The sequence below is a fragment of the Mirounga angustirostris genome, unplaced genomic scaffold (genome assembly GCF_029215605.1).
Source record: "Mirounga angustirostris isolate CCGP_5_RB_7025 unplaced genomic scaffold, mMirAng1.0.hap1 SCAF_7, whole genome shotgun sequence".
NCBI classification, from domain to species: Eukaryota; Metazoa; Chordata; class Mammalia; order Carnivora; family Phocidae; genus Mirounga; species Mirounga angustirostris.
Window position 1 is genome coordinate 101,371,480 of NW_026991715.1, and position 12,951 is coordinate 101,384,430.

The 12,951-nt window shown below is 38.3% G+C and overlaps 1 protein-coding gene across 1 annotated transcript; it reads right to left on the bottom strand.

Moving 5' to 3' along the window:
- Positions 1-520: 520 nt before the first annotated feature.
- Positions 521-7,862, bottom strand: CCNG1 (cyclin G1). The gene is made up of 7 exons (XM_045901771.1): positions 7,615-7,862; positions 6,235-6,498; positions 4,188-4,441; positions 3,485-3,563; positions 3,307-3,405; positions 2,674-2,868; positions 521-1,786 (listed from the first exon to the last, which is right to left on the bottom strand). Exons 2-6 carry the CDS (start codon positions 6,496-6,498, stop codon positions 2,677-2,679), a joined length of 888 nt encoding a protein of 295 aa, XP_045757727.1. The 5' UTR covers positions 7,615-7,862; the 3' UTR covers positions 521-1,786; positions 2,674-2,676.
- Positions 7,863-12,951: the final 5,089 nt, after the last annotated feature.

Consider the following 12,951-nt stretch of genomic DNA (forward strand, 5'->3'; position numbering starts at 1 on the left):
TTTTGTTTCAATAACTCTGCAGTGTTCACTTTGCCTTCTTAGTTTAATTAAACATGAACACTTCAAAATCCTATGTTTCAGTTCCAATTACCAATCTCAGCAGACTAACACAATATGTTAGCAGACTAACATAATTACCTGTCATTAACAACCACCTTGCTGGGATGCCTTTTAAGGTAAGGCAGTTTGCACAGAACTTCAGTTGGGCAGAATATAAGGGTGAATTTGTATTGAGAATATCCATAGTAGTGATGAATCTAAATGACAAGTTACCAATACTACCTCACCAACTTTTTAATGCACATTAAACATATTTGTCCTAATCTTGTGTCTTCTGAAAAGCCATTAGAAAGTAAAGCATCAATTAGGCAATAGCTATACTATTAACAGAGATTTTGTTTCTGCTATCGTGCATCTTCCCGCTAAATTTAAATATACTGAGTGGAGATAGCTTTTTATTGTGGTTCTGGTATCACAGTTAAATCAGAACAGAAACAAAGAGAACTACCCAGCAAAGGAATGCATTTCAATAACTTTATTGAAAGATAATATCCCTTAGTACCAAAACATAATGGTAGTTGGTTAGACTACCTCTGCCAACTCAGAATTAACACTGATGTAGTCAAATTATTGAAATATATCAGCCTTTTGGGAAAACTGAAGTTATCCATAGAACACAGTTCACAAAAGTATAAGATATATTGTGGTTCTTTGGTTTATTTTCCAGTGCACATTTACTGATAACATGATGTCAAAATTGGGTACAGCCATTATGGATGGACTCAGGCTACTTGCTGCACTGAGTAACTGTTTACAACATTTCTAATGCCGTAGATCTCCTTATAGTCACTGACTTAATAGAAGATCTCGAATACTACCTTAACAACTTTATAATTATGAAGATGCCTACTTACTTTTTTAGACTTTCTTTTGGCACAGGAGGGGCAATTAGTGAAAGTACATTCTCTTCCTTTAAGAATTCTAAATTAGAAGCAATAGCAGTTTTTATAAAAACTGCTTAGTAAAAACAGCCCTTAGTAAAAACTTCTGGAGTGTTAAATCAGCAAGTTTTTGGAGCGAAGTTATTTTGAATTAATACAATAAAAACAAATTTTCTTGATGGGATTAGATGGAGGCAGTAGATACTGTGTAAATTTCATCATGGATATAAACATCACCGGCTTTTTAGAAAAAATATTAAAGATAACTTAATATGCCAAAATGACTAGGCGTGTAGTTTTCCTTTTATAAAATGCCTTCAAATTTAAGTGTAATTCCCAAGTATCAATAAAGTCCAATCTCTGGATTATCTATTACTTGCACTATAGATACCAAGAAACCATTTTCACTGCCTAATAGTGACCCTTCTTGTTATGCCTTAAAAGTGCATTTGTGAAATATTGGTTTTGATGTATACCTCCTAATTTAGAATTTAATTAGGTTACCACTTTTAAGAAGACCTAAATACAATATACTGACCCAATATAGAAGGTTGGGTCAATGTTAGAGACAAAGATTCACAGTTTACCTTCCCAGGCTTGTTATTAACATTTCACATTTATGCTCTTAGCTTTGATTCGTATGCCTCACAGATGAATTCAAATTTAATTGAATTCCACTACAGCTTGTTAATTAGGTAGTTTTCCCAAATCTGAGAACATCAATGCTAATCTAGTTGTGATGTTCTGAGGCTTCACAGCTTAAATCCATTATAACATTATGGAATCCATAGCTCCGGATTGTGGAGAAAGGCTTCAGAGAAGAGCTTTTTGTTGCTGTAACAATCCTATTTAAACAAACAAAAAAATCAAGTTATTAGAATTCTGCCAAACATAGATATTATCAGCTGTTAAAAATGAACTGTTTAATCAAAGATTTATAATCATGTCACATGTAGATTTGTTAACATTTAGTTTTGAGTAGGAAAAAGTTAAATCACCACTCCGTTAAATTCAGATGGCAAGAATGTATATCCTATATTAGTAATGAGATTTGTTTTTTTATGCATATAACTACTTTCCAGTGTTCCAACTGCTATAGCAATGGTATACAAGCTTATAAGCTAACAGTCTCAAACTAGATAATTTACCGTTCAAACTTTTGGTTCTGTTGTCCTGCTCAGGCTTGTGTTAACTTTAAAGTCTACATATAGCAAAATGGTGTGAAAAATAGTGTCTTAGTGTTTCTTTTAAAATTTAGGTTATTAAGGAGGATATGATTTTTTTTTTTTTAAAGATTTTTTATTTATTCATTTGTCAGAGAGAGAGAGCACAGCAGAGGGAGAAGCAGGCTCCCTGCTGAGCATGGAGCCCGATGCGGGACTCGATCCCAGGACCCTGGGATCATGACCTGAGCCGAAGGCAGACGCCCAACCGACTGAGCCACCCAGGTGTCCTGGAGGATATGATTTTCTAAGCTGATAATTTAATGAAATGGCTAATGTACATACCAAAGATTAGATAATTCCTTACTCTTAGGGTATTGTATTTTGAAGGTAGTAAATGCCCTCAGAATATTAACTGACTAGATCAGTGAAGTCATTTTCCCCATTGCTATTCTAACTCTATCTTGTTTATTTTGAAAATAATTCAATTTTAATTCTTGAATTATAGAATAAAACTATAGCATTAGAAAATTTTCTTCATATGGAGAGTAACTATGAACCACATTTACCAATTAAGGGACCATTTCAGGAATTGTTGGAAGGTGGGTTATTCTGTAGTAACTATGCTTCAATTGCCGTGCAGTACGTCCAGAAACAATCCATTTCAACTTCTGAACATTTGGTTTGGAACACTTGTTTGATGAATATTCAGTTAAACACTTGGATACAAGTTCTTGCCAGAAGGTCAAATCTCTGCCATTTATCTGTACATAAAGTAAAAAAAAAATATTAGTCAATAAAAATAAAAGTCCTACATGGGGGGCCTGGGTGGCTCAGGTGGTTAAAGATCTGACTCTTGATTTCAGCTCAGGTCATGATCTCACGGTCATGGAATCGGGCCCCGTGTCAGGCTCCACGCTCAGTGGGGAGTCGGCTGGAGATTCTCTCTCTCTCCTCTCACTCCTCCCCACCCCTCATCCCTGCTCGCTCTCTCTAAAATCAAAAGTCCTATAGTATTTAACCACAGCAATAATTGCAATCTTACTAACATGTGTCTTTCCTTGTTAAATAAATTTGAGGATAAGTAAGCTACTCAAGTTTCAAACAGACACATGACAACTCATTTTACTTCAGGAGATAGTACAAGTGGTTTAGTTTCTTTTACAGCTGTTAACACCATTTAGGCTATGACCTTGACATACCTTGCAATGTGTCTGAAGACATTCTATTCCTTCTGTTAACTCTACACACTTCTGTGCTTGGATCTCCAGTGCAATGATAGATAATGCCAACACAGAAGGCTAAAAGAGATAAATTTTAAAGTAAGTGTTGAATAGAAAATAGGTATATAAATAGGTTTAATCTTTATAAAATATTTACCTTTGCTTTAGAAAATATGATCCTGCAGTGGCATGCCTTAAGTTGAGCTTCGAGTCTTTCAAAATTAAGGCTATTCCTCCTTTAAATAGAAAATGAAAATGAGATTAATTTTATGTAGATAATTTTACATGTAGTCAAAAGACATGTTTAGAACAACAAAGAAGTCATTTTAAAATGAAGTTTATGCACACTTATCACAGAAAATAAATTATTTGAAGAATTCCCCTTCTTTCAGGGGCATTAACTTCTTAAAGATACCATATATGAATTTTAAATAATTTGCTCCCCCCCACCTCTGCCAAAAAAGTATCATATCACAACCATCAAGTTATTTTTCTTCTCATTTTAATCTAATTCTGCAGCTACTGAAATTCTTTTTCCATAAATCTGTTAGATGCTTACTTAACTAGGTTCTATGAGTTAAGTAGTCTGTAAAGTGGAAAATGTAATAAAAAAATGTTGAAATGTCCTTTAATCCCAAGAATTAGCCTTCACAGACTTCAAAAAGCTGTTGACAACTTAAAGTCTCACTTCTGCTGGACAGTGAAGTGAAATCCAAGAAGCTGCAGCTGTCATTTTACTTTTTTTTTTTCCTCATTTTACTTATTTTGATTGGAATTATCCCAAGATACTGATTTTATGCAACATCCAGAATACCATTCTGATTTCCAAATCTCCTCTGGTCAAAACAAAGATTACATACCTTTCAATTGGTAAGTTTTCTTGAATGAGTGAATAGTAGAGTTGCAGAAACTGAAAGGCAGTAGTAGCTTTGACTTTCCAACACACCTTCTCCAGTACAATCTTTTCCATTCTCATCAAGTCTGAAACCGTAAATCTATACTGGCTTATTCGGATCAAGTCAGTTGCCAACGGGACATTCCTTTCCTCTTCTATTGATTTAACAGCCAAATAGAAGCAGCTCAGCCCAACACACCCCAGGTGCTTGGGCTGTACCTAAAAAAGACAATAAGCCCATGTTTTAGCTTATTTCAATTAAAAAAACATAAAGGATAATCAGATCCATCATTATGAAAATTTATCTTTGAGGTATTATTTCTCAACTGTGCAGGAGTTAACGAGATCTAATCATACCTTAACTGCAGCCTGTCGACGCTATGTACCCACTTGCAACCAATTTTGGAGAAACTGGACTAAGTTTCAGTATAATGTTTGACTTCAGTCCATAAATTCTTTTTTTTTTTTCTTCCTAAATCATTATAGAACTGTAAGCACTAAGTTCTAGTTGGACCAAATAAATTAACTGGTCAAAGGCTTATAGAAGGACTAAAACTGCTTATGGAAGGTACACAAAATTTATTTCTAGGATGTTGTGTTTTTCCAGGCTGTTTTCTTTGTAGTTAACACATAAAATCGTTTTTAAATACTTTAGCACACACTGTTTTACTCTGCCTGTAAAGCTCTATCCATTACCGTTCTCTTATTTATTTATCATTGCCTGAATGTCTACAATGTGACAGGGTCAAACTTCTATCCATCCTAAGTTCCAAGTTAAATGAAACTTTAAGAAGCTTTTACCAGTGTTTGTACCCTCCTTTTCTTGGAACCCCTTCAGCAACATACTTGGTTTAATTATCTTTCTTATTATGCCTTGCATTGTTTGATAGTTATTGGTACAAATATTATCTTCATGTAAGATTGTAATATCCTTAAGGGACAGATTTTATTTATTTATTTAGCAGAGAGAGACAGAGCGAGAGAGGGAACACAAGCAGGGGGAGTGGGAGAAGGAGAAGCAGGCTTCCCACGGAGCTGAGAGCCCGATGCGGGGCTCGATCCCAGGACCCTGGGATCATGACCTGAGCCTAAGGCAGACACTTAACGACTGAGCCACCCAGGCGCCCCAAGAGACAGATGTATATTATTAATCTGTGCAACATTTATAGATTCAAAGGTAGTGCTTGCACAAGGTGCCTAAAGAATAGTTTAATCTGTCGAGCAAGTTTCTTGAACCATCCAATTCAACAAATATGGAGTTTCTTCTGTATATGACGTGTTGTGTTAGGTACTGAGGACTAAAAGATGAGTTCCATTCCAGTTGTCACATCATCTCATCCATGAATGACCACTGGCACAGAGAAGGCCGATGTATTTAACAGTTAAGCAAGCTCTGAAAGCTACATGGATGTCCTGCTTATCCAGTATAGGGAAATAATTATATAAATGCTTCTCCTTCAGAAGATACTCTCTTCTCAACTGTATGCCAACTGATGTTAAAAATGGCAAGCATAAGCAAGATCTGAATAGGTCTAAGGCCACAACAATTAGAACCTTATATATGACTGGAGATTAAGAAATATACTTTACCGACCAAGTGGTTCACAGCATCCAAAAAAAGAAAAAAAAAAAAAAAAACCCACCAAAAAACAAACCTCTAATTCTTAACCACAATCTAGCATTCTACCTCTAACACACTTCTTTCAATTTAAAAACAACACCCAACTCTCATACTGGGAGAGTCTGCAATTATTTGCTATTAGTCTATTTTTCAATGTCAGAAGTTAAATTTAACGATGCATTATTCTTGATTATACGGAAGCATTCATCATATCGTTCTGTGTACAGAACGTATACAGAACGTACACAGAACTATCACAATGTTTTGGCTACTTGAAGAAAATAAAAAAGGTCAAGTTTATGAATGCCATCCCAAAGCTAGAGCAATTCCATCTCCAAAACACAATAAGCAAAACTAAGAAATACTCAGTGTAATGTAGCTTTAAACATACCTTCATTTTGGACAGGAATCTGTCCAGTAAATTCACAGCAAGAGAAAATGTCTCCGTGTCGAAGCCAAAGAACTGAGTTAGACTAAGAAGATCTTTTACTTCAAAGTCCCTTAGCCTTGCAGTCATTCTGAGGCCATTATCGTGTGCAGATTCAATTAGTCTCAAGCCGCAGACCTTTGGCTGACATCTCGACTCCTGTTCCAACAGGGCATTCAGCTGGTGTAGCAGTTTCTGAGAGTCAGTTGTTGTCAGTACCTCTATCATCTATATATAGAACAAGGCCCAGAAAGGAGTGTAAGAAAAGCCCTTCCTGCCTTGTATCATGCCAAGTGCTTTATAACACGTCTCCCCTCCCCGATGCCGCTAGTGAATCTAAGTCGTTGCAAAGTGCCATCTGTTACAATCCCCCCCACCTCCCATCCCACCAGTTGGTCACATCCTAAACTGTGAGTTCCTAGAGGGCAGGAGCCATACCTTAAAAAAAAAGGCAAGTCTTCAAGAAATACTTGTTCAAGTCATTCATTGTCAAGAGATAACAATATCAATGCTGTAAGATGGGTGCCAAAACTTTGAAATCAGATGGTAGTATGTAATTCTGCCATATATTAACAGTATAAACTGTTAATGTTAGTTAATTTTACTTCATCCCTATTTCATCATCTGTAAAGTGGGTATGAGGTTACTACCTACCTCAGAGGCTTGTGTGGAAAAATGAGATCACCTAGGTATAGTGCTTAGCACATAGGTACCTAAGAAACGTTGGGCAATAATAATGAATTTATTTCTACCTCTGTAAAACGAGGTAACAATATTTCTCTCTCTGAATGGCTGTTAAAATTAAATTAACATGATTCTCGTAGAGTTTTGCACAATGCTCGACGCACGGCGCTCAATAATTGTTAACTTTTATTGGTGTCAGGAAAGGAAACTTAAAGGGTGCTACAGGAACACGTAGTGAGGGCGGGAGACTAATTTAAGTTGCAAAATGAACCTGGGAGTTTCATTAATTTTAAGAATTAAAATTCCACAGCTTCTATGTCCCGGCCACAAGCTAAGCCCCAGATACAAGGATACCTCCCAAGTGAAAGACAGGTAGGCAGGGGATCTTTAAAGTTGCGCAAATGAGGAACCTCTAACTTTATGGGTCCAGCTCTTTTTGCCCTGGGCTGGTCCCTGGGAGCTGGCCGACCTGACAGTAACACTCTCAGGAGGTCGGATCTGGCCCCGCCCCTCCAAGCTCGGACTAGCCTGGACTTGTTGCTTACGGCAACGGGAGAGTTAATCGAGGAAAAGAGCGCGGGCCGGACCCATCCCTCACCTCACGCCCCCAACCCTGCTCCCTAGCCGCACCACGAAGTCAACCCCGAAGCCCCAGCTCACCTTGATCGCGACTGCGGCTCTTCAGCGGTAACCACCCTCCCCGGGCCTGCTCTCACCTCTCTCCACGATCTCAGATCCGACAGGCCCACGAGGCGAGGGGACTCGCGGGTAAGAGGGGAGAGGCCCGGGGAGGGGGAGCCGTCCTGGGTGGAGGTCTCTGCAGCGCCGCCCTGACGACACTGCCCACCACAGGATCAGCTCGGAGCCGAAGGGGCCGCGCCGGAGCGACTGAGTCATATATTGGAGGGCGGGGCTTTCCCCTGGTGGGAAGGGAAGGGGGGGATTTTAGCCTCTGATTGGTGTAGTTCTTTTGATGGATGGCCCCAGCGGTCCAAAGAGGGCTGGTCTGGGAGGGAGGAAGTCCAGCCAATTAGCACACACTTCCCATTATCCCGGAGACAAAGTCTCCGCCCCTTGAGGCCACGCCCCCTACCCCTAAGCGTCTCTCATTGGAGAATTTCCTAAAGTGTCTTCAATGAGGAGGAGATCGAACTAGATGCTGCGCGCACCCTGTCCTGGCTGAGGTCTCTTCTGGCAGCCGGATTGGCCAGAATGTCATTCCAGAATGTACTGGGAGTTTTTGTTCCCTGCGGTTTAGTAGAGTTAGTTGTTCGGCCTCTCTTTATAAAAATACAGTGGCTGGTTACAAAACACAAAGTAAAGCCTTAATTTTTCATCACACAGGGAGAGGTGATGAATTTTTCTATGTGGCGGTGTATTAAATTCCATAGGTTTCTCCTTGTGAGCTTTGGAAATCAATTGATTCTTGCTTTATTTTACTTTTGGTATAATATACCAAGAATGGAGCTGGGCTAGGTAAATTCTTGGTCTTTACCAATTTTCTGAATTTTATTTTTGAGCAAATTGAAAGAGAAAGTTGGTAGTTTTTTAATGGCTTAAAATGGAAGGTGTGTGGTTGACTCTTAAGAGGAAAGTACATGGGAAAATATTTGTAGGAACTATGAATCTAAGTCCACAGACTCATGTGTGAAGTGAGCCCATGCCATGTTGGTGGGAAAATAATTAGCCTGAAGCCTTCTTGGACTCCCTCCCTCTGAGGACTGGTGAGCAGAGTCAGTTATCAGTTCTCATGAACTGTACTTGGATGTCTCTGTTATCATGACCTCTTCCTGGTTAGTGCCTCTCTGAGCTATGAAAAGTGAAAATCTGAAAGATTTGCTGGTATCTCTACTCTTTTCTCTGAGGTGTATTTTCTTTAGGCAATGTCACAGAACCAAACCCCGAAATGGGGGCAGAGTTGTGGAGAGGAAAGGGGAGGGAAAACTGGGAGAAAAGTTAATACCTCAAAATAATACCTCAGCTACAAAATCAGGTTAGCTGACAAAATTCAGCTTTTCAAATGGGGAAGGGGCCTTGGTCCTCCTTGTAAACAAACTAACATAGTGAGTATAAATGGACAATTTAAAACATTTAAAAAGTACTCACTACAATAATGTGTGAGTTTATAAATGTACATGTTTCTCTTTTGGCTTTTAGTTACAGAATTAGGAATATAAATGTATATATTCCTACATATGTATGTATGTATATATATATATATATATATATATATATATATATATATACACTCATTTACTAATATCTTTCGAACACATAATATGTGTCATGGAGAACAAAATATATTGGTCCCTGTCCTGGTAAAACGTGTAATCTTATGAACACTATAAACGCTTAGACTTTGGAATAAAACTTATTTTCAAATCATAGGTTACTAACTAGCTATGTGACTTTTAGCAAGTTATTAAATCACATTGGTTTCCATTCTGGGCAAGTCAAAGTACCCTATTCATAGGGTTATTGAGAGAAATAAAGCAAAGTACATGAAGAGGTAGGCACTATGCCCAGAACACAGTAAATACTTGCTAAATGGTAGCCTTTATCATTAAATTACTAACATATCTTTTGAAATGTCTTGCTTAAACATACATTCGATTGGGTTTTCTCAATTGTCAGATTTAGTCTTCTCAGCCTAGAATCAGAGTATTAGAATTGTTTAGTTAAAACTAATAAAATTATCTAAATTGCATGTATTGATTTCTACGTCTTTTATACTTGAAATTTTCACACGAGGCTTTAGGTAGTATATTAGTGTTTATGTGATAAAAATGTTTCTCTCACATTAGGATCTTGTTATTATTTTTTAAAATCTGAAATTCCCTACATGAAAGTAATTGTTTCAATAGCTCTAAAGAAACATTGATTAAATATAAATCAAGTCAAATGGACATTCCTTACCTCTTCTTCCCCTCACCCCCACTGTTATTTTTATTCCATAATATTAGAATAGAGACTATCATTTAAATAACTGAAAAGACCTAATTAGAAAAATGTGCAAATGTAAGACTCAACGATGAAAGAAAGAAAATGAGCTATTCATTGGCTATGAAATTATTTGTAAAGATGTGTAGATTTAGTAATGAGTTTCAGGAATATTTCAAATGACTGGCTTCTCAGGTATTTTCAAGGCTCAATGATATCTGCAGCTGCCATCTTCATACTTTCTTCTCTGTCAACAGTTAAGTGCAGGAAGAACCAAAGCTCAGAATAACGGCCTTGAAGCTGGGCAAGAATCCCAGGCAGTCACAGGAAGACTTAATCATATTCTCTACATTGTAGACTGTAGAAGTGCCTTTGAGCAACAAAAATTATAACAAGCAGGTATAACGGTGGTCCTGTGTCAAATGCTGCCATGACTCACAGGGAAATTCCTAACTGGTTCTGTCTCTATCCTGGAGATTGGAGGAGGTTTTGCACCTCACCCTCTGTTTATGCTCCCTGACAAATGCCCAGAACTTTTGTATGTTGATTTTTCCAATTGTGATGAGGGACTAAGAATCGAGGATCAAAAGGATTTCAGCGGAGTAGCTTCCACTCTGCTTTCTGATCCTTCCTGGAACTAGTTATTACAACCCCTTCCACCTCTCCAACGGTTCGCTAGAACATCCACTCAGTCTCATTCATATGAAGAGAGCTTGCTTGGCAGTGGCTTTTTTGACTCTTTATTAGCCCCTGGGGTACCAGAGAAATTGTGTATAGTCTGGGTGGTGGGGGGGAGGCAGGGAGAAGGATACGTAGAAAATAGATTAGTAATGTCAGGTATATCTTACCATTCAGAGATTCTAACTACCTTAGATAAGGTAACCCCTTCCAACTAATTGAAGTTTCACTACATTCAATGCAAAACTATACTTTGTCACATAACCACTGCCACATAAAGGCACTGGGAGACATCAGGGGAAGATCTGCTAGCATTTAGTCCAATCGACATAGACTCTTTTGAGTGCGGAGCTCAAAGCCAAGATCAGCCAATAATAAAAAGAGTTTGTATTTGTTACATACTTCCCACATGGCAGGCAGGGTGTGTGCTGAACTTAAACCCACACGATCTTACTTAGTTCTCTAAGAACTCTGATGTTATTGTCATATATTATTCAGAATTGAGGGATATTCTATATATTTCCTGTTGGTAGCTACCATTTACTGTTAACTAAATATAATTTAAACATAATTTGAATTTGGATTATACTGCATTTAAAAAAAGTTTTTATTTTGGAACATTTCAAACTCCTTACCCAGCTTCAGTAGCTATCAACATTTTGACAATGTTGCCTATTTACTTTGTCTGACCATTCAACAAATATTTATTGAGGACATCGGAAGTGCCAGACTAAAAATATTTTGTATTTTGTAGTCCCAGATTAAAAATATTATAACTTTGGGCCACAGGATGTGTTGGTTATTATTTTCTGTGATGATAGGGGTTGGAAGGATAAGCTGGGTCATTATCATCCAGGTGCATGTCTTTAGTCTAAAGGCCACACTGGGGGGGAGGGGGGGTTCTCTGTGGTCTGCTGCTTTGGTAGGAGAGGGTGGGAATGGGGTTGGATAACAGTTCCCACCCTTATTCAGGTTTCTCCCTAGGCTGCTACACTTTCGTCCCAAAAGCACATGCGCACACATGTACACCTTTACACAAAAGGTTTTGTCAGAGTTGAGATTTGGAAAATGAAGTATTATTGCATTTTCTAATCTTGCTTTTTTTTCTGTTGCACTGCACTAGAATAAGGTTATGTCATAGGTCAGAACTTTTGTTCTCTACGTTAGCCTTAAATTGGTCAAGGCCTTCCTTGCTTTATGTCACCATGTTCCTTGTTTCTTTATCCCCTTCACTCTAACTCCTGATCTGAGTTTTGAAAGATTTAGCCAACTGAAGAGGCTGGTGCAAAGGACATTCCAGACAAAAGTAACAGTATGTGGAAAGGCACAGAGGAAAGAGAGAGTGAATTGATTTCTGTAAATGGAATATAGATTACTCTGGCTAATGTGTGGAGGGTGTTGTGGGGGGTGGTGTCTAACTGAGATGGGGAGAGAGGCAGTTGTTCATCCTAAAGGGCCATGTACACCATGTATACTATGCTTGGGATTTTGGACTTTATTCTACAGGTTTTAGGAAACCAACCATGGAATTTAAAGGATTGCCACAATTGGATTGTAATTTAGAATGACTACTGGGCATCGGCATGAAGACTGTGAAGAGGGGGCCAACAGTGGAGTTGGGAAGAGTAGTTGAGAGACCACTGCCTTAACCTGGGACAGAAGTGATGAGATTGAACCGAGGGAGTAAGAGTGGGAATGGAAAGAAGGAGATGGATTCAAGGGACCTTTTGGGGTACAGTGGATGGATTGTAGAGACTGATGAGATTTGACTGGTTAGGGGATCAGGAAGAAGGAAGAGTCAGTAATGATGTTCAGATTTCTGGTTTAAGCAGTAGGTTGAATGGAGATTCTGTTTATATGCTCTGATCATGGAATACAGGAAAAATACCAGGTTTGTGGGGGAAGTCTTTGAGCTAGTGATGCCTGAGGGACTTCCAAGTGATGATGTCCAAAAAGCACCCAGAGAAACTTTAGGTGCTGCAGATCGCTTTGGGACTCATCAGAATAAAGGGGGATGATTTGAGTTGTGGAAATAAATCAGTTAGAGACAAGAAATACAGAAGGATGTGTTATAGGAATCAAAAGAAAGTTTTTTTAGGACAGAGGGAGCACCAGTACTTGATGCTGTAAAGAGGATAAAATGATGTATGAACAAGAAAGAGAGAAAATGAAATCAATGGATATATAAAGCACTCTTGCAGGGAGCTTGATTGTGAGGAGTGGAGGCAATGGTCACAGGGTGCATATGATATTGAGAGAGATATTTTGCTTTTCAAAGATGAGCTAGATCTGCACATGTTTAAATAATGACAGGAAAGAGCCAGTAGTGAAAAAGAAGCATCTGACTACTGGAACAATCTAAAACCTCCTATGACACTA

Bases quoted from the DNA above. Each gene is read 5' to 3' on its own strand.
- CCNG1 (XM_045901771.1), bottom strand. From the start codon at position 6,498: ATGATAGAGGTACTGACAACAACTGACTCTCAGAAACTGCTACACCAG. The intron at 3,564-4,187 runs GTATGTAATCTT...TTCTATTTAAAG, and splicing joins GAAAACTTACCAATTGAAAG to GAGGAATAGCCTTAATTTTG. The intron at 3,406-3,484 runs GTAAATATTTTA...TATCTCTTTTAG, and splicing joins TCATATTTTCTAAAGCAAAG to CCTTCTGTGTTGGCATTATC.